The sequence below is a fragment of the Catharus ustulatus genome, chromosome 3 (genome assembly GCF_009819885.2).
Source record: "Catharus ustulatus isolate bCatUst1 chromosome 3, bCatUst1.pri.v2, whole genome shotgun sequence".
Taxonomy (NCBI): Eukaryota; Metazoa; Chordata; class Aves; order Passeriformes; family Turdidae; genus Catharus; species Catharus ustulatus.
In genome coordinates, this window is record NC_046223.1 from 88,755,546 (window position 1) to 88,777,369 (window position 21,824).

The following is a 21,824-nucleotide window of genomic DNA, read 5'->3' on the forward strand; positions in this document are numbered from 1 at the left end:
AAGTAAAAGCAAGGCAACTTCCTTACTAATTTTTAGTTTTTAGTTACTGATATGAAAAGCTTGGGTGAATGAAATCTAGTTTGGGCAAGGAAGGTGATTCTTGAAACTGATTTTGATGTGATGAAAATACAGTAGCAACAGAGAATGATAGCAGTTTTAGTTACTATGCACAGAGTAAAAGCAACTTTGTCCCATGTTCTACATATATTCTAGTTGATGTACTGGATACCTTAGGCCTTTTTAGTGAAGTAAATGCGATTTTTCACTTTTTAATATAATGCACACTGAAAAATAGGCTACATTGGCTATGTTATAGTAAGGCCTTAGTCTTGGAAGCAAACCCAATGTAAAAACATACATCAGTGAGTTGGAAGGTAACAAGTGCGCATACAAATTTAAGTTTGTCATGAGTAAACTGAGAAAAAGAAAAGCTGTAATATTAAGCTAGTGCTTTACTTTCCCCCCAGGCTGAGTTATTCCTGTATTCTTTATATAATGGGTCAGCACAATGTACTGCTTCCCTATGGCTTTTAAAACTATTGAACATCTAAGATTGTAGTTCACTGAGAAGAAGTTCTCAGCAACAATATTATCTCAATCTTTTATTAATGTAAATATAAAAAAAGTTTAGTATGCAAATATGATCTGAAAAATCGTCACAAATATGCAGTCTTAAAATAATTGTTCCCACTGTGGACTTGTCATTCTATGGGCATATTTAAAATAATTAAGTGTTTCTTTGTCTAAGAATGTATAGCACTTCAAAATTAAGGTATCTCTTAAGTTAATAAAAATGCTAGTGCTTTCCCAGACTAATTGTCCGAACTCTATTAGCTGCAAGCTATGTTAGCTATATTTGGAGTCAGCTGTGTAAAACTTTAAAATAGGGCTCTGACTACCTCAGATACAAGCTACAGAAGTAGAAGCTACTTAGAGTGGGAGAAGAGCTTTTTTCCTTGTCTTTTTAACTGCTTGTGTTCTTGTTTTAGGTTTTTCCACTTGATTATGTTCTTATCACAACCATTGTTATGTACTTTATCTTCACTTCAATGGCAGGGATTCGAAATATGGGAATATGGTTCTTCTGGACAAGGGTAAATATAACTTAGAGTTTAGTTTCAAATAGTCAGATATTTGACAAATACATACTCTTGAATACATTATTTTTGTATTGCCTCTTAAATATGGGATGTTGCCAGTAGCATTCTGTATGCCTAATGAGCATTAAAAGCTCGTTGTACGATTTACACTGCTTTTGGAAGGTGTTTCATTTTTCCGAGTCTTCAAAACTGATGTTTTAATTTGAACTTTTTTAGTAGTCAGCTGACTTCTTCAAGTGTTCAATCAGTGTCCCTTTGGCTTCTGATTTCTCTAAGTTAAAGCCATATGATTGGTATATTTGAAGTATTGGTCAAAATCCACAATGTGGCATGCAGTCAGAGGTTCTTGAATTACCATCTGTGTAACAAATGTGTTTAGCTTCATAAGAGAGAAAACAGTGTAGTTGTGATAGGGCTATCTAAATATTATGCAAATAATATATTGCTGTATACAAGCAGCTTTGTATCCAGTGACATGACATTCATGCCTCTGGTACTTGGTTAAATATTTCCCTGGTAATGTGCCTACTTTCCCTTTACAATTGTCAACTTTTCATGTTGTGACACTACAAAATTGTGAACAGTGACCATCAGTCTTTGCAGTGAGTTGTGAGATTAGTTGTTGATTTTAGTGCTGTCATTTCCCCCTCAGCTGCCAGCTTCTTCACCCTAACATGGTATTCAGGTTGAGCCCTTGGGAATTAGAGCTGAGTGGTGTCTACAGGGCAACAAAGAAGGATTATGTTGTTCCCTGCAGTGTCAAATGGACAAGATGCCACTATATGGTGTGCCATTTTACTCAGAGCCTGGGAATGCTCTCTCACAACTCCAGCCTCTGTTTCTAGGTCTGATTAGGGGTAGAGTGATTGATGACACCTCACTTTGACCAAAGGACACAATATTCTTTGACACAATATTCTTTGATAAACCAATGCAGTTTATTATAGGTGACAGACAATTTAAATCTTGCTGCTAAATTCTAGTGTATAAATGCTTTGGGCCATTAATACTAATCAAACTTAATTTGGTTAAATAGCTGTGCTTTGAAATTTAGGTAAATCCACCTGAAAACCTGCTTTGAACCACTGGAATTAAATTGCCAGAAGATAATTTTAGCAACCTCCCACTTCTGGCAATAGAATTAAAATTTATTTGAACTAAATAAGTTTTTGAATGCCTTCAGAAAAAGAGATATTTCATTATGTTAATATTTGTTTTTCTGATTTTAGCTTTATAAAATCAGACGAGGAAAAACTCGACCTCAGGCACTCTTATTTCTCTGTATGATACTTCTATTGATAGTTCTTCATACAAGCTACATGATTTACAGTCTTGCCCCACAGTATGTAATGTATGGAAGCCAGAAATACCTGGTACAGGTGAGATGCATTTTTTTGTTTAAATTTTATTTTCTGCATGAAAAATGTACTGTTTACAGATACTTTGAAACTCAGATTTTCAGTTTTGGAAGAGGCTTTGATAGGCAGTTTTTTTAAATATTAGTAGGTCTCTTGGTAATACACAGGCCAGAAACTGATTGCACTATATATTACACAACTTAATTTCTGGGTCATCTCAAGACTTTGTGAAACGGAGGTTTGTTTTACTCCTTCTGATAAGATAGTTGTCTACTTCCACTAGATTTTGTGCTGGTCTGCTTAGGTTGCTGAGTGACTGTGGTGAGGATTATTTTGAATGTGTAAAGCTGTGTACAGAATGAAATCAATACTCTTCCACAGTTGATGATTTTTATGTGCATATTTATGAGGAATGACAAAGAACTTGGAACAGTAGAAAATAATTAACTGAGTGGCGCTAAGTGTGTGCAGATTTGTCACATTCCAGGCACTTTGGACTGTCTTACTTCATGAAACTCCACGTAGTTCTTGCATTGTAAATTCTTCTAAAGATTTAAGCAATAAAAATTTAATCTCTGCTTTTTTTTGCATTTTGTGTATTTCAAGGTTTTGATTTTTTAAGTCTTTCATCTTCTATACCTGGAGAGTTATTGTATTACATCTTAGTTTGAGTGGCAGCCTGTATGTTTTTGGGAAAGTTCAAAGTTACATATCAGAAGCATCATGAGAGGTTTCATGGATGGTATCTTACAGGGGTAAACCTCTTTAAGTCTCATCTTGCAAATGTAGACAGCTAACCAGGTCATGAACTGGTTGCTTATTCAGGCACAGTGAAGTCAAGATCCCTTGGTGTGCTGTTTGATGTCCAAGTTTCACAAAGACAAAACAGTTGAGCTGGAGTGGTCAAAAGAAAGGATTTAAACGGGATTGATGTGATTGGATGCTGCTTTGAGCTTTTGGAATATCTGTAACTCTAGGAGGATGTTCCCGTGGGAGGAGAATACTTGCTTTACAAATTAAGCACCTGTTGACTTCCTTCATCTACAACTATTTAGTAAATTTTGTAACTTACTACTATAAGTCCTCTTAGTTTAAACAGTGGATGGATGCAGAATACTTGGGGCAAAATGATTACAAGGAGAAATTGTAATTGGAGTACTGTTAGATAGGCTAGAGAAGAGGAGTTTGCTCAACTTAAATGTGTTGGTGTCGTGGGATTGGTCACTTCAGGAAGTGGAGGTCTCAGTAAATGCTATTGTATAGCTGTCTTTACATTTGAGTTATCTGTCAATGGGCAATTGATCATTGTGATACCAATCCAAGTGCAGTAATAGAATCACTGTAGGAGGTTTGAATGTTTGGTGTTTAGGAAGTGAAATGTGTTTGATTAGATCTTATGCTAAATAAAACTAACACAAAATTAACTTGCTTAGGTATGTATGATTTGGCTCAGCTTGTCAGAATTAGGGTAGTAGGAGCATGCAACTTAGATTAAAGTCAGTTTAGGTGCATTTACATAGAACTTCTGGTATGGTTGTTTATTGTTTATATAACATCATAAATAGTATAGCTTTATCTGAATTAGTTATGAGCTCAAGTCCTTGCAAAAGACAGTTTGGTTTTTATGTTGTAGAATGATTGTATACCTCAAATTACAGTGAAGAATCAATGTGGGTGTAAGAGTGGGAAGAACTGATGCATTAAGGGTCCCACTGAACTAGTCTTTTAGCCTTGCAGTGACCTGATTAGGGAATCCTTTGTGATAAAGTTTGTAGACAGCATGGAAGATTTGAAGAGAAAAGCAAATAATAAAGGCTGTAGTTAGCAGTTTGTTTTGCTTTGTGAACAAAATAAAATGTGTGTTTATTAAGGGAGGCAGAAGGATTGAGATTTAACACTTGCATGTTAGCTGTTTATGACAAGAAGTATCGGAAGATAAATATGTAGTTTCTGAGGGAAAAAAAGGTCAAGAGAGTAGAGCACAGCAGTAGGAAGGCTCTTGTCATTCTTGCAGCTATTACAGTATAATCCTCGTCAACACTGCAAGAAGGATTAGCTGAAATGATTGAGTAGAGCTGTAACTTTCTGTTTAAAGGATTTAAAGATGTTCTGGTCAAGATAGCCATCTTGGGTCTTCAGCTTATTTCATATACTGTTTCAAGTACATAATTTAATTTGAGTAGAAATTGGTTTTATTGTTAAAATAACATGAGACATAAAGAATATGCTGGTAAGTTACATCTGGGCTTCTCTGGCATACCAAATAGATACAAGGTTTTCTGAAAACATCCTCTTGAAGAGTATTTTAGAAATTACCAGAAACATTTTCTGTCTCTGAATACCTTGGTAACTGGATGTTAAATTTTGCTATTTTGAAGTGAGCAGAGATGGAGTCTGGGAATGAAGAGAAGCAAGATGTTTTTCTGTGAATTTAGTAATGTTTTTTCAAGAGCTATGAATTGGGATTATGGATTTAGGAGTGCTCAGGAACATAACTAGGAGCAGGGCAAGTGACCTAAACATAGCAAACTTCCAGATGATAACTCCATGCACCAGCTCTCATCCACAGTCCAGGTTTTCACTGTACTCTCAGACTACAGTTGATTTCATCCTTTAGAATAACACCATTGGTAACCAACAGTGTGTAGAACCAAGCAATAAATGAGCATTATTGCAGGAAAGCTTAGTGAATAAGTGGGCTGATAAACATGTGTATGTCAATCTGGTGGCTCATAAACTGTGTAAATGGAGTACTTCCCCCTTTGCTTTGCTCTACAGTAATTCCAAATCTAGTAGTGTCAAACTATATTGTTATCACAATCTATAGTAATGCATGGGATAGGTTAGATTACTGTTTGAATCTTGAACTGTTTCCTTTGGAGACTGTTGATCTTGGCAAGAGCTTTTAATTTGGAAGTGCTGGTAAGTTTTCCTTTTAACTGAATACCAGTATGAAAGTGGAGCTTTTGTGAGGCAATTAACATTAACTAGGTCTGGGCTACTTGCTTTATTAACTCTGAGCGCTGGTGTGTTCAAACCATGTGACCCCAATTCATCAAAAGTGTCTTCAGCTGTGGTGTCTGTAGAAAACTTTTGAAAATTTCTTCTGGATGTTGTGCCCATACCAACCAAATCCCTTGGTAGGAATTTGTTCAACTTTCATAGCTATTCAGGCACCAAGGATAGCTTGGTTTCACCTCTTGAAGCAATTTGTCTTACCTGTTAATCAGCAATGAGTCTTTTCATAACCGTTCACAAAAAAATTGTATCCACATCCAGGCCACCTTCTTAGCTTTCTAGCAAAAGCATAACTTTGCCCATACTTGTGGTACAATTCCTATTTCTGTTCAATAAAGCCAAGGGTTATTTTTCCTTTGTCTGAAAGAAAAAGCTTGCTGATATTTGTACCCAGTGGACCATTAAGATTTGTTTGACTGAGACAGGAATTAAAAAAGCCAGTACTTGCCATAGGCAACATGGATACTTTTCCCTGGTTGGTGACCAGAACAGCAATGATCACTTTTTCTTCAGTCATGGCATAAATAATTTGCAGGAGTGGAGCTAAATTGCAGGACCCAGTGTTTCCATTGCCAGCAACAGGAATCCAGAAGTATCATCCTTTAGATGGCTAAGTGTGGAAACAGATCTTTTCAAGTTCTTGATCTTTAACATTAGCAGAAACTAATCATGTAGGTGTAACAGGCTGTATCTTAACCCTTTACATAATAGATTGTGATTTTCTGGAGTGTCCAAAATGTGTCAGCTCTTGAAGCACACATACTGAGTTACTGTCCATAGTTCTGTCTCATGCTCGGTCTTGATGCATCCTGCTTTCAGCCTGGGAGTAAATGAGATAACACTAAAGTTTTACTCTGGCAATACTTGTACTAAAAAGGCCTTAAATTATAGGAATGTTCGTGGCGAACAGTGATGTAAGACCTGGAAAAAAGCAGAGGTATTGTCCAAGAAAGCCCATAGGTCTAGCTATTGTTGTATTTAAAATCCTGTTAGTATGTTAAAGTGAATGAAGTTGTTAGAGCTTAGTTTAATGTACCAGCTTGTACAGATTGCTGGTATGTTTTAAGGAGCTTTTTTCAGTCTGAAGAAGAGATACTGACTCTTACTGATTTCTCTAGAGGGTTTTCTGTTTAGGAAATCATGAGGGTGTAAGTATGTACTATAGGAATGACACCCTTTAAAGTGAATCAGCATATAAAAAAGTCAATGTAGTGCAAAGGATTTACACGGGACTCTGCTAAAATTATTTACTGGTTGTTCAAAACTGTGGAACACAGTTCATGTTCCCTGAAAGGGTTAGCTTTCCAAAGATTTGGGACATTTAAGCAGGTACATCTGGGTTTTCAGTAGTTCACTTAAGCATAATTTCTCTTCTTCCACTCTGCCGGTCCAAGTATGTTGCATGTTACCATCTGGATTTTAGACCAGAAGTGAGCTGCATTCATTATTATCCATTCTAAAACTTCCATGGTTACTAAAGTTGATTTTCAAATTAATTTTAGGCATAGTTAAAAAGTTTAGTTTCAGAGCTCAAGTGTATTTTTCACAAGTCTTCAAAAAGAACACAAGCTATTAATTTTTGGGTAATGAAATCATGCTTAGAAATGTTCATCTTTTACCGCTTGCAGCTTACTCTGCATATACTGTTCAGAAATAACACTTTTGAATATTCTAAGAGGTTTGGTTTTTTTTAATTTAATTCACTGACAAATATATTTGGTTTCTGCACTATCATTTTCTGTGGAAGACCACTGCTGGTAGACTAGTGTACTAATTTTCTTGATTTATAATGCAGAGTAACAAGACAACTGATGGTCAGCCACAGAATGTGACACTTGTGTCTAAAGACTGTGATGCAGATGCACCTGAAGGTAAGATAAAATTCTTCTTATATTTCCAGTGTGATAAGTGCATGCTCAGCTGTAATAAGCAGCTTAATCTGTCTTCATGGGTTTCATTTTCCTAAAATGGAGCTTTGATGTATAGTTAAAACTTACTTTATTCATTTGAAGGAATTACTATTTTTAGTAGAACCCATGGGTAACAAAGCATTCCAGTTAACTTTAAAGTCTCACATTTGCTTTAATGTGTGTGTAGAAGTTCTCAAAAATAAACCCCAGCTGGTGAATAGCTTAGCGTTGAAAGTGCACTTCACTGTGTATATTTATCATAAAAACATGCAAACAAATATTCTGTTTGGTCTCAGGAAAAGTAAGGTCTGAGCTTCTCAGTGGAACTTGAGACTCCCAGTGGAAACTTACAGATAAGAGAATTACATAATTTATAATGAGATGTAAAATGGGCTCTTCCATGAGCAACAATACCAGTAGAACTAGAAATCTTAGACAATTTTTCTCTAATTCTATTAGAATTATGCTAGAAATTATTGGGAATGATAAATTTTCTCAGCTGTATTACTAAATGTCCCCTTGTTGAGCAGAAGATGTATTATGGATATTCTGGAGATGGGTAGTGACTAGCCAGCAGATGGATAATGCTGGAATGTTCCTTTACTTTCCATCTATGCAGGCCTGGGTGTTGATTTTCTTTTTTTGAGAGAGACTGGTAACATTTTATTTTAGTGCTTATTCATCTATGAGACCTGAGTGAAACTGTGAATGAGTTTCAGCCTGGTTTCATTAAAAAACGGAGCTGATTGAAATCATGCTGGTTTTATTTTTTGCAGTCTTACTTTAGACTTCCTTTTTCTCTGCATATAAACAGTTTTTTCAGTTTGAACTGCAGAAACCACTGCAGTACTGATAGCTCTTTAAGGTCACAGTGATATTGATTGCTAACACTGATCTCAGCATAAGATTTATTGCCTTCAGAATGGTCCAGATTTTTTCAATCCCAAGCCTTTAGTTGTTCTTATTCTGATACCTTTCAGCTCCTCTGAATAGCAGTTGTGTTGTGTGTGCATTTCTATCCTTATGAAATTGCTTGACAGTGTTAGTTGATAGAAAAGAAAAGTACTTGTCCCATTCTCTTCATATTACCAGTATTCTGTAACTCCCAATTTTTTGACTGCTTCTCAAAGTTCTTAACAGCCACTCAGTTTTTCTCTACTTTTGTTATTGGAAAATATAAAGCTTGATTTATTTTTTTATTAGTGAAGGTAACTGGATCATCAGTTCTTTGTTCCTAGTCTGTCAAGCCGGGTCTCTTTTACAGGGTGATTCCTTTATATTTACGCGTATTTTCAAATTCAGTATGTGTGTTAGTCTCATTCCTGGTGATTCATAGCATCTCCCAAGGATGATAGATTTCCTCCCCCACCCATTTTCCCCCTTACTTCAAATCATTAGTTCATTTGTTCATTTTTGATTGCTATTTTTAGATTTAATGCAATTTTAAGTGTTTAGACATTTTGACAATTAAAACTGTTCAATTCATGTTGCCCTGTTTTTGGGATTAAAAATAGAAACTGGCAAAATTTAGAAGAGCGAATGTGTTGCCTTTCAAAATGAGATCACTTTTGTCCGAGTTGAACAGATCTTCGTTTCTTGTTAGCAGCTTCTTGACTGAAAGCAGACTATATTCACTGGCATTGATAAGCTTGCTAGTCTTGACCCTTGTGAGAGAAATTAAAATAGTCTGATTGCCTCAGACTTTGCTTAAGTATAAAAACTTAAGCATTTGAGGAATTTAAGCAATTTAAGGATTGCATCTGAGTAAACTTAATTCCACCCTTACTTGAATTTTTTTGAGTACTTTTAATACTTTACTTGATTTTCTTTCTTAGCTTTTCTTTCTTACTTTGCTCAATGGAAACAATATGCTGATGGTTAAAACTAGTCTTCCAATGTACTGAACACAAGTTGGTCTGTGTAAATGATGGCTTTGGTTTATCATCCTGTTGTTGCAGTGACTGTGTCTGAGTCATTGTCTTCTTTCTTAATAGAAAAGAGGTGGAGAAAATGTTCATGTGCTGTCCTGTGCTAAACCAGTATAAGTAGAAGATGGGTGTTTCCTAAATGTGAATATTAACATGATCAAAAGGCTTAACTGGAGTTGTATTAACTGTAGATTATACATTCAGGCCATTCATGTGTCTTTATAAATGAAAGTTTGTTTTTTAATAATCAACTAAAACGTTGCATTAGTGAAAACACTGTAATGATTATTTAATCCAGTCAGTTTTAGAAACTGGGAATATAGTCCTTACTTTGGAATACCTGTCATTTTTAATACCTGGTAACAAAACTAATGAAAAGTACAGTAGTTTCACGAATACAAGCCGCACGGAGTATAAGCCGCACTTCCGGTGCCTCGACAATGTTGCTGTCTTTGTCAATAGATAAGCCGCACCCCGAATATTAGCCGCACTTTCGTTCGTAGCGAGAATCCGTGCGCAGCTTTCACAAATTGGCCAATTAGTAACAGGATCGCGGCATAGTGGGGTTTACTGGCTCGGGGCGGGGCCAGGCAGGCTCGGCCCGCTCATGGTTGCCGACGGGGCCGGCTGGGTGGTGCTGCAGCCGCCGCCGGGCTCACTGGCCCCCCTCTCCCGTCAGCAACACCTCGCTGCCGCGTTTGCTCGCCCGGCCGGAGGGCTGTCGCCGCCGCCGGGCTCGCTGGCCCCCCTCTCCCGTCAGCACCGCCTCACTGCCACGTTTGCTCGTCCTGCCGGCGGGCCAGCCGCCGCCGCCGCTGCCAGGCATGCCGGCCGCCCCGCACCATGTTTGCTCGCCCGGCCGGCAGGGCTGCCGCCGCTGCCAGGCTCTGCCGGCCACCCCCTCCCGTCTGCACCGCCGCCGCGTTTGCTCGCCCTGGCCGGCACTGCAGGCCCCCGCACCGCCGGGCTCTCCCACGCTGCTGGCCCCGATTCTGCTGGGCTTCCCCCGCTGCCAGGCAGCCCCACCTGCCGGGCTTCCTGCTTCTGCCATGCTCCCCTGCACTGCTAGCCCCAGTTCTCCCAGGCTCCCCCGCCCTGCTGGCCCGGGCTCTGCCGCCCCCCCTGCCCCGCCCTGCTGGCTCAGGCTCTGCCGCCCGCCCCCCACACTGCTGGCCCCGCCTCTGCCAGGCTTTCCCACCTCTGCCGGGGCCGGCCGGGCTCCAGCTTGGCTTGGGGCTGCCGCGGGCTCTCACTTCTGTGTTGGCAGCTTTTAGAATGTTGTTCATGTATTAGCCGCCCTCGAATATTAGCCGCACTTCCGGGTTTCCACCAAACTTTTGGTCAAATTGGTGCGGCTTGTATTCGTGAAATTACTGTACTCTTCTGTGATCAGAGAGAACATCTTGACAAATCAGATTTATTTCAGAGGTAGGAGCTAAACTTCTAAATACAATTTCTGTTGTTTTTAAGGATATTAGAGATGGACAAAAATAGATACAAATAACTTTAAAGGTTGGTCAAGCACTTGCAGTTTGATTTGCTGCCTTTGGTACTAGGGCTTTATGTAAACCAGTGAACTGTAACTAATTGCAAACATTGATTTATCTCCTCAATTAATTTAATTCTATTTAAACTGATTTAATTCTAACAGGTGTTTTTCCTTAAACATAAAACAAGCAATGACCTTTTAATGACTGTACTGATAGATAACCGTATAGCAATCTGCTGTCTTATTAAATGCTCAGATGTTGGAGATATATATATATATATGCTTACTGTTACTAGGTAAATTATTTTTTTCCTTCTGAGATAGTAGAAGAGATCTGGTCAAGTTGTAACAGCTGATATTTCAGACTATTGGGCAGTGTTTGCTGTAAATTTGTTTCAAACTAATGTTTTGTTTAGTCCAAAGGACAGTTTCACTTGCTGGTGAAATACAAGGCAGTTAAAATGCAATCTTACAAAAAAACACATTCTTGAGTATTTATAGTTAGATATATAATTTGATTTAGCATTATCTGCTTTCATTCAACAAAGCTTTTCTCTATGTACTCCTGATATGCAGGAGGTAAATCTGTTTTATACTCAGATAAGGCCTGTAATAGTGTAACTACATGAAACAGAATAGAAGACCAAAAATAATAGAGCGGGCTACATATGAAGTCAAAGTACCTTTTTTTCATTAAACATCTTGCACGAAAGGTTTGTGTTTTGGTGAACTTAAAAAGCTTTTCAAGTAGTCTTCTGGGAGCAGAAAGTTTAATATATTTGTTATAAGGAAAACAAACTTTAGTTTTCAGTATTCAATACAGTTGAGCAAAAATATGATTTGATGGCTGTTTTCAAGAGCTAATGACAGCTGAACTGTTGGGTCCACAACTCAGTTGAGTATAAGTTAAAGCAATGAAGTTTAATTATGTCATTAAAACTCTTGCAGCTGGACTAATGTGTTGAAAACTTGGTATAGGTTTAGCTTACCAGGTTAATGGGATTTAATGTAGATGAGCTTTGATTCAGCTGCAAGCCTGAGCTATGAGATCAGAAAAACACTGCCTCTTTCTAGATTACAAGATCTAGTTTTTAAGCATCACTCACTTAAAATGCAGAACTCTCTGAATCTGCCCTGGAATTCTCTTCCTTCATTGATGAAATGAGCCTTGCTCAAGGCCTGTTACATGGGTGCAATCTATCTGCTAGGCCTATTTCATAGACCTGGGCTGACTTGAAACTACATGTAAAGTGAGAGAAAAAAATCATGTCATTTCTAAGACTTTGAAATGAAGTCTTACTGTGCTAATTTGATTTGTGCTGCCTTCTAAGACACACTTATTAGCTATAAGTCAAAAAGTTCAGGACCTCAGGCTTTATTTTTGCCTGAATAAAGACAAGATATAGACATTACTCATGCTGGAACAGAGGCCCAAATACAAATGCCAAAACAGGAGTATATTCTGTTTCTCTTCTAGAGAAATGCAGGAGACATGCAAAGGGAAACCACTAGCAAGTTGCTCAGAACCCTCAATATTAGTAATTTTGTATGAAGAGTTGTATGACTGTATGTTACCACTTCCAAACTGTTGTTCTAAATTACTTTGAAAAGTTACGAAATGCTTCACATAAAGTAAGGATTTTAATGAGGACTTTCCCTTTTCATGTTGCTTTGTGAATGACCTTACTAGTAGTTTAGCCTGAATCTATGCTTATACCTAACACTTTCAAAGTCCTCTGTGAGCAGAAGGACTCCATGTAGATAAGCACAGTGGTGCATGTCTGAGCACAGGCAGCCTGTTTGGCACCTGTGAACAATGAGCGGCTAAGAGTGCTGTAACTATCTTTTTGCAGTACATTGTTTGCAGGTGTAGATACATCAATTCCAACAATTATTTTTCCTAAAGGAGGTTTTGTAAGAATGAAAATAATTGTTTATGCTGTCTGCTACTTCCTTTCTAGAGTTTATGCATCTGTGTTCATCCCTAGAGTATTGCCTTTGATGTTTATCACTGGCTATATCTTTTATTATAAGAATTGTTTGCCTCTAGTTAAAAATAAGGTTTTCAAGGGAGACTCAGAAAATGCCTCTTAAAGAACGTCAAGTTTAAGGTGGCAATTCAAAGGCATGAAATAACAATTATGGCTTGTCTTTAAACCCATGTGGCAAGTGCTTGTAATTAACCTTAATTGTACACAATGTTTCAAAGGATCTCTATTTTCAACAGAAGCACTGCGAACACGTTTTCCATCAGCAGACTGATCCAATGGTTTATTACTTCCCTGTAGAACCTGGGCATTACCTCTTTGGGATTGAAGTGGCTTCAGATTTAGCTTTTGGCTAATGCTGTTCACTTTATACATGGACTTGTAGCATTAGTATTTTCCACACTTGAAGGTAATTAATAAACATTAAAATCAAGTCATCCTTTAAACTTATGAAAAATGAGATTAGCAGGTTTAGCTCTGCAAATCTCAAATGTTTTTCCCCTAGTCTGTTAATGCATGCAAATCTTGGCACCTTCACAGATTTTCTGTAACCAAAGTGAAATAGAAACCTTATAGCTGGGTGAAATTTTGCATTATAATGTCATAAATGTGCTAGGATGAACTCCAAGTCTAAAACAACCAAAAAAGGACTGACAGGCTCTCTGAACATATAGAGGGAAGTAGTAAAGACTCTTGCTGTGTTTAACTAACGTTTGTGCTTGGCTGTAAGATCCAGAACCTTCTTTCTACAGCTAAATCCTTTATTCATACATAAGTGCAAATTCCTTTCATACATGTCACTTCATTTAAATTTGACTGTTGAGGAAAAAATGTGGCACCCAGATCACTTAATAGGACATTATTTTTATTATTTAACATTTAGAAATTTTGATTAGTGTCTTTTTTCTTCTTTTGGCAAAGACTCTTGGAGGATCTTACTGGAAGTCTCCTTCCTTCCTTATGCAATAAAGCCCTGCTAGCACTGATGTGACTTGGAAATTCTCAAGCCATTTAATGTAAACATTCACAATGTGTAATTACCATCAAGAAATTTTGTGACTGCTGCAGTTGTTCATGTACTGTAAAATAACTGCAAATAGCTATTGGCTATCCAGACTTGTAGCTTTTGTCACAAAATCAGATCTGTTTGTTATAAATCCAGACTGATTCATATCAATTAGATCATTTTTATCTGCCTAGTTTTATATCAGGTTGTGTTTTATTTGCAGATAGACCGTGAGAAGTATCACATACAACTTACCTGTAGCTTGAAGCACTGAAAAATCAGTTTGCTGTCTAAATAGCTTGTCCCAAGTATCTGTTCCTGGTTTCCAGGTTTCTGGCTTCTCCTTAGGCTGCTAAATCTTTTCCTTTGTCGGGATTTGATTCTAAGCCTACTGAGCAGCTTCTGTTGAATAAGGTAGCTTTTTGAACTAGACTTTATCTGACTAGACTTTTTGCTTCTACAGGTCTAACATAGGTGCCATCTCATTACCACTTCCAGCTAAGCAAAAAAATGTGCACCAAAGCCAGACAACTGGGATGAAACATCAGGCAGCTTTTTTTCCTTGCATGTTAGACCTAGATTTTAGAAGATTTTAGATAGCTGCAAACTGTTGTCTAACATCTGAGTGATTTGGTAGTCATGCTTCTGTAATGCACTGTAGTACTTTAATGTGCTGTCGGCTTGAACTGTTGGAAGCTAAGTGATTCACATCTCTAAGTGAGGAGTTATTGTAACTACATATAACCAGTTGGGAAATATTTTCAGATCACTGCTATATGTCAGTAGTATGTGTTCCAATATGCTTTTCATTCTGATAAGAGATCAAAGGTGTAATTTTATTGCAAAGTTGACCTTAAAGCAAATGGTGCTGAAGCTGTTTAATGCTTGCATTATTGTAAAAGCTGAATGAGCAATGAATTGAAATTTAAGCAGTTTCTGGGAGAAGTTAGCTGAGAGAAAGATAAATGGTATGGGATGCCACAAACCAAAAGTTATAAAAGCTTTGTTTAGGAGATTAATTTTAGCTTGTGAAAGCAGAGAAGTTGCAGCAGTGGAGGGGCTGGATTGTCAAGTGCAAAGGCTCAACAGCTCAATGAGGGTACTGTTAATTCTGTGTGTGTGTGTACATGTCACAGCAGAGAAGAATATGGAATAAGTGGGGATATACTCAAATACTATATGAAAACAATGCTTGTAGAAACTAATGCGTAAGGGACAAATAAGAATGTAGGTTTTTTTTTTTGCTGTTTAGCCAACAAGAAAGAAATCCTGTATTTGTGGCTGGGACAGCTGTTGCTGCCATTCCATGGATCTGTTTCTAGAGAAAGTTGGAAGTGATATGTGGAATACAATCTTGAACATAAACTTCTGTGGACTTTGGAAGCACTTGAGTGACATTAACACTATGCAATATTGATCAAGATGTTAGGTTGAGATTATAGGTACAAAATAGGGGAATATTTAATATACCTGTTAATATCTTCCTGTAGAGACTCCTGAAGCTTGCTTTGTCTCAACAATTTGATCTATGACCAAGGCCATACCTAGAACCTTTAAGCATCAGCTGCTTTTTGGAACACAGCTTTTGATTTATTGGCAGCAAGGTTATATGAAATAAGTATTCTTGGACACCTGAAACTATGTCTTCAATACTTTTAGGGTCTGAGATTTTGCAGTGCTTAGATGTTCAAGCACACTAAGGGTCCAGCTTTTCCTTTGGGAGTAGTTCTGAGTGTATTTTAGGTAAGACTAGGTTCTGCTTGAAACTGTCCTTGGATAACATTCTCACTTTGGGGTTTTCCATCCAAAAATACCATGTAGATATTGTTATCTCAATATCTATTTTGAGCACACACAGGACCTAAGAGGTAGTCTGGTCCAAACACCCAGCAGAGGACAAGTAGAGCAGGTTCCCCATCCAGCTGTGAATGTCTGAGGGACAGCCTGCTTCAATGTTTACCTATGCTGATTGCCTCTCCTACTATTTAATAGGTGTATTTCTTGCTGCCACTCTGTCATCTGTTATTATGCAGGTCTAACAGCAATCTCATTTAACACTTTGTAAGCCGCCACTAGATAGCAGTCAGAAGTAAGACACCTGCAAACACTTTTACTTCAAGCTGAAAGAACACACCTTCATTGTCTGTTGCGTGCTCTAAGCTGTTGCAGTGGTTCTCCACTAGATTTGCTTCAGTAAGTCAATGCTGCTTTTGTACTGGGCAGCCCAAAATGGCATCATTGCAGATGTCACAGTGGAAGAACTGATCAGGTTCATGGACTTGTGCTGCATTCCAGATAGCCTGATATTGAGTTACAGTTCTGAGTTATAGATGAACACCAGTAACTATGTGTTCTGTTTGTCTGCTGGGAGATGAGGTTGCTTTCTGCACAGTTGCATTATGTCTAGTCAACCCTCAGCCTGCAATATTGCATGCTGTCACTTTGTTCCAGGTGCAGGACTTCTGTTTCTATTGAACTTTGAGGGCTGTTTCAAGGGGCTTGAAAAATAACCATTTCCTAAATCTGACCATCTAGTGTGTTGGACCTCTGCTCTTTATTCCTTTGTAGTTTGATCTATGGATTTACAGAGGGTATAATCTGTTTTATTGTCTAGTTGATTAATGAAGAGGTAAAACACGTGTACAGTATTGACTTTCAAATAATGCCAATGTTTATAAGTTACACTGTTCACAACAATTTGTGACTAAAAAACCGTTTCCTTCTACATGCTTTTGTGAAAGCTCACTATGTTTTGAGATGCATAAAAGACAGACTTCATCAGTAACTTCTCGTAGTTTGAGCTTCAGTGCACAAAATCACGTTTTAGGCTTTAATACTTGACTTTGAACAGAATTATTGTAGTTCATCATAAACTAGCTAATTCACTTCCTGGAAGAAGCCTTAATTTGAAAATACTACATTAAGTGTAACTGTTTATTGCATAATGAAAACCTTCACATGTGGATTCAAAAAGTAGTTGACTCTTCTGGTAGTAATGGCTATTAGTACTTGCATTCTTTATTTTAAAAATGGTTTTGTCTTGAATCCTGACTGTTTGGCTTTGTTCTTTGGTCATCACTAAATGTGTACATGGAATAAGTTGTGTTTTTTAAATGGTGGCAGGTATCTATTGGAGGCTTAGTAACTTTCCATGTGTAATTTTGTTCCACATGATCAAGATACACCTAATATTCACTTTGATCATTCTGGATAACAAGTAGCTATCTTAATGTAGGCTACTCATTATAACTTATTCTAAGTTGAGTAATGTGGAGGAATCAGTTGATGAAAAATGTCATGTCAGCCTATTAACATTAGTTCAGAAGCAATAGCTAAAATTTAGTTACCTGCTCTTGTAACATTGCATAGAAATATTCTTGCAAGGTCAAACTATTCCAAAATATTTATCATCATCCATTTAATCCAATTATTAAGAGCCATCTGAAAGTGTTTTTGATGTTTTTTAATTTAAGTAACCAGCTGGAGAGCTGCAGATGGTATTGACAATATTATCTGCAATTATGAAGTATCTTCACTGGCGTTTCTTACTTAGATGGCTGCTAAAAGTGAGCTATATAACTATATAAGTAGTCTATCACTCAACTTTAGAAGGCAGGAAATCTTCAGCAGCACCTGGGGAATATTTCAAAACCTGGGGTCTGAACTGAGGGGCAGACAGTTTCTGGATTGCTTACTTACTCTAGTGTTAAATATGCTTGCACACCAACTCCTGCTCAGAAATTTGCTTTAGGTAGGGTTTGAAGCATAGTATAAAAACACAAAAAAACCCAACCAGGAAATTATATTTTACCTTACTATGAACTTGGTTTGCCTTTCCTTGTATTTGAGAGGTTCATGAACTGGTTCGTGTGTCCTGCTGGCCATCCTCTAGCATGACCCCTTGAATGCCAGAGGTTTGGTGTCTTATACAAGCAGTGCCGCTCTCTGTCTGTGTGTTGAAAATTCCATGGCAATTTGATTCTTAATTTAAAAATATACCAGTTAGAAATGAAGAAAAATACAGCCTCATCAGAAGATACTACAGTATTCTTGTTGTTAGAGGAATAAGGTTTAGCCAGTACTGTCAGGCCTTATGTACAAATAAGGCTTCTGTTACCTGTGTTGCAAAAGGCCCAGTACCTGTTGGAGTTTTTTTGCATACATGTAATTTAATTTTCATTTTTTACAAAGCTTGTGTAAATCTGGTACAGACAGTTTTTCATTGTCCTGAAATGTGTGTTTTAATCCAAAATCTGCTTTGTATGGCTGCGGTTTATGTAAAATGGCAAGTTAGCTCCCTTTTGGACAGATTCCAGTGAATAATTGATACATCTGCATGAGAAATTGTTTCCAGTAGTAATGTGTTACCTCTCACAGTCACTCTCCCATAACAAGTGTCACTTTTGTAAACCTTTTTGGTACAGGAAAATAAATTAGGTAGAGTGTAATTGCTCTGCAGAGCTAAATATTCTCTGTACTTGCTAAATATTATCCTACTACATGGTATTTAGCTGATTTTGTTGTTGATATATGCTAATCAGTCCTATTTCCTTTTAATTTAGATCAGTGTATTGTCACTCGGACGTACCTCTTCCTTCATAAGTTCTGGTTCTTCAGTGCAGCCTATTACTTTGGGAACTGGGCATTCATTGCAGTAAGTGCTTTGATTTTGGAGACCTCTGAATCAAATTGGATGATTTACAGTAATTGTCATTGCATCATTTGCATCACCACACTACAATGTTTTACTTGTCTAGCCCTTATATGCCCTTTAACTCAATAACAGTAACACTTTCTACTTTAAATTTGCAGGTCTTTTTAATTGGATTAATTGTTTCATGCTGCAAAGGCAAGAAATCAGTCATTGAAGGTGAAGTAGATGATGACGATTCAGATATGAGTGATGATGAACTGTCTGTTTATTACCATTGACAGTCTTTTGCCTTCAAGATGAAAAAATGTAAAATTATGTTGAGAGTCATGCCCACATGGAACTCGTATTTCAATAAGCATCTTTGCACCTGTAAAAAAAATAAATGAGTATACTCACTTAAAGGGATAAAAAACCTGATTATCACTTTGAGTATCACTGTTAAATGAGAACAGATGTTGAAGCTGACTTGGAATAATATATAGAAAATATTGTTTTATGATTAATCATATATGTAACTTTCTGATGTATAATTTGATGAACTGTTGTAACTATTTCATAATTCACAATGCTTTTATGTTACCTTAGGTTTTCTTAAATACTTCCATGCTTAACTTGTTGGACTTTTTTGTTCATAAATAAAACTAACTAAAATCCTGCAAAACAGTGCAAATATTGCGGGAAAGATCTTGATGAAGTTTACACTCTCAGAAGGGCTTGACTTAACTTTTGCATTAGTTTTACTGGAATTACTATATGAAACTATAGCTAACAATTAAAGTATGCCAAAAATATTATTTAAATGGTGAGTTTCCAGTCTGTGAAAAACAAGTTATTTTAATACTGTGATCTCCACTGAGTTACCATGGAAATCCTTGGGTAACTATGAGGTGGCTTTTGCTCTCTCAAAGGAAATCATAGTGTAAATTACAATATTCAGCACTGTTGCAGTGTTTTAGTATGGCTCAGTTCTGAAACTTCCAGGTGCCTGATCTAGTCATAACCAATGGAATAATTAAGATGTGATTAATTTTTAACTTATTTTTCTCTTTAATGCGAATGGTCTGGTTTGAAGTTCTGTCAATATTTAATGTTGTCAATTTGTTTACAAACCAATGTTTATATAAACACAGTTCAGAAATATTTTTGTCATTTGTGTTGTCTTTGTAAATTAATCCTATTTTAACTATATAGTTACTGAGCTATATTTCTAAGGATGAAAAAATCTTCAATATCCTTTGACAGATTCTGAAAGAGAATGTTTACAAGGACAGGTTTTTAAGCTTCTAATGCTACCTGAGGGACATTAAAGTCTATGCAAGCACATGTAAAGGTGATTAGGTAGTCATTTTAAATAAGACTAATTGTTAAATAGCTATTAGAAGGTAGGGTAGTTATTAATATTATGTACTGCTTTCATGTTTGCAAACACTAAAGTTATTTCAAGAACAGTCTGCCTCTTTCTACAGAATTTAGAACAGCAGGCTCTCAGGAACTTCTAATTCAGCTTAGAACTCAGAATTCTAATTTAGTTTCAGTATTGGAGGAGGTTTTAAGTGAGTTGTGTATTAGTGCAGAACTGATGTTTGGACTATAGGAACAAAAAAACTTGATGTCTTTTAACAAGCTGTCTGTGCCAATTGCTCCAGTAATATAAATGTTGATGTGGCAATGTAGAAGAATCACACACAGAATAAGCTGAGTTGGAAGGAACCCACATTGAGTCCATCTCCTGGTGTTGTAGGTAGATTATAAACTGAAAATATGCTCAACTAATATCAATCAACCAGTTTGCTACTAATGTGACATTTGAAAGGACAGAAATGTATTCAAACACTGAGAATAGGTGCTGAAATTCGACTAGGCAGTCTGAACTGTCTGACTAGAATTAGCTGAATATTATTTAAACATGACAACTGGGGGAACTTGCAAGGAATTAGTTATAAGAAGCTCAAATTATTCCAACAGAAGGTGGAATGTGATGTTGACTGTCTAGAAGCTGCATCCAGAACATAGCAAGAACCTGGAGTATACTTATTTGTAGATGCCCTGGTGGAAAACTTATATAAGGTAATTTAAATAAAGTTAACTGCTCAGATGTCCTCCTTTCTTTGTGGGTTTTATTCATGTCATCTTTAGTTTTCACCAAAAATTGTCACTTTCTTCTTACAGGTTTGTTTGTAACACAACCTTGCAGATTTACATCCATTCTGCCCTAACTTTGCCTTGGGGAGATGACTGCTGATCTGGGGGAAGATTGTTGGGAAGGTTTTGGGGAAATTTTTGGTGTTGTGCGATGTAGCTACTTCATACTGTGTGCAGGCCTTGGGGATCACTGACCAAGACTCTTATCCAGTGCCTAGGTACATGTTGTTATAGATCTCTCCTGTTTCTAGCATTTCCTTAATTTCAGGGGTTTCTTCCCAATCCAGTTATGTTTCCTGTCTAAATAGTCTATATGCAGTAATACAGCAATCTGCCTTTGAATTGGTGACTTTCTTTTTAATAGGGGGACTCAGTAAGTACCAGGTTTTTGTAATCCAGGTATTAATCAGACCTATAAGCAACCCATTGTTAATTGCAGTTATTAAGAAGTAGGCTTCTATGGAAAGTTCGAAAGTTACTTCAGACATCTGCTGTCACCCTCTGTCATAGAAGCAGTAAATAACTGCCAGCATTCATAATCAGAATTATTTGTCACCTGCCACATCCTCACTAAAACTTTTCAGGAGTTCAATGAACCATTTGACTGACAAGGTTTTAAATGATTTTCCACTCACTAATGTAATTGTAATGAATATACACTCAAGAATTAATCTCTAAATACTTTGTGTAATAGAAACTTGACTTTTAGCTGTACTGCGCCTTTAAAATGATCTAGAGGTGTTTTTGAAGTTTACTGTGTGAACTCTGCTTCAGACTTTTTCTGCATCCATTATCACCCAGTCAAGAACCCTAGCAGTGAAGTTTAAGACAACCATGACTTAAATTACTTGGCTGTGATCAATACTTGCAGGAACTTCCAAGATACAGAACATCCAGTATGTTTTTGTCCTAGTTGCCTCTTGTGTTGTCTTAAGTAGTTAGTTAGTTAGAACAATTAATTGCTTTTCATCCACAAAGTTACAGTGCTGATGTAGCACCACATCTCACTAATTTAGCTGCTAAACATGAAATGATAGTCCAGTTTTCTGCAGTTTTGAGAGCAAATTTGAACTTTGCAGTCATGTTGTAATAGCGTTCTACCTTGCAAGCAAACATTTTATATCTTCAGTTGAGTCTTCAGAGGTCTGTTTTCTGGACTAAAGTCATTAAAAGGCTTCAGAATTGTTTCACTGCTTTCTTTAAATGAGTGATATTTCAAATGTCTCTGAAG

General features: G+C 37.1%; 1 protein-coding gene across 2 annotated transcripts in view; it reads left to right on the top strand.

The window, feature by feature from the left end:
• The window catches only part of LMBRD1 (LMBR1 domain containing 1), a 68,794-nt gene extending 48,248 nt beyond the window's left edge, over positions 1–20,546 (top strand). For both annotated transcript variants that reach the window (XM_033055443.2, XM_033055444.2), the window contains exons 12-16: positions 990–1,094; positions 2,330–2,479; positions 7,272–7,347; positions 18,360–18,451; positions 18,610–20,546. In XM_033055443.2, coding sequence (XP_032911334.1) covers positions 990–1,094; positions 2,330–2,479; positions 7,272–7,347; positions 18,360–18,451; positions 18,610–18,729 — 543 coding nt within the window. In that variant the 3' untranslated portion in view covers positions 18,730–20,546. The remainder of the gene's footprint in view (positions 1–989; positions 1,095–2,329; positions 2,480–7,271; positions 7,348–18,359; positions 18,452–18,609) is intronic.
• The last annotated feature ends 1,278 nt before the right edge of the window (positions 20,547–21,824 follow it).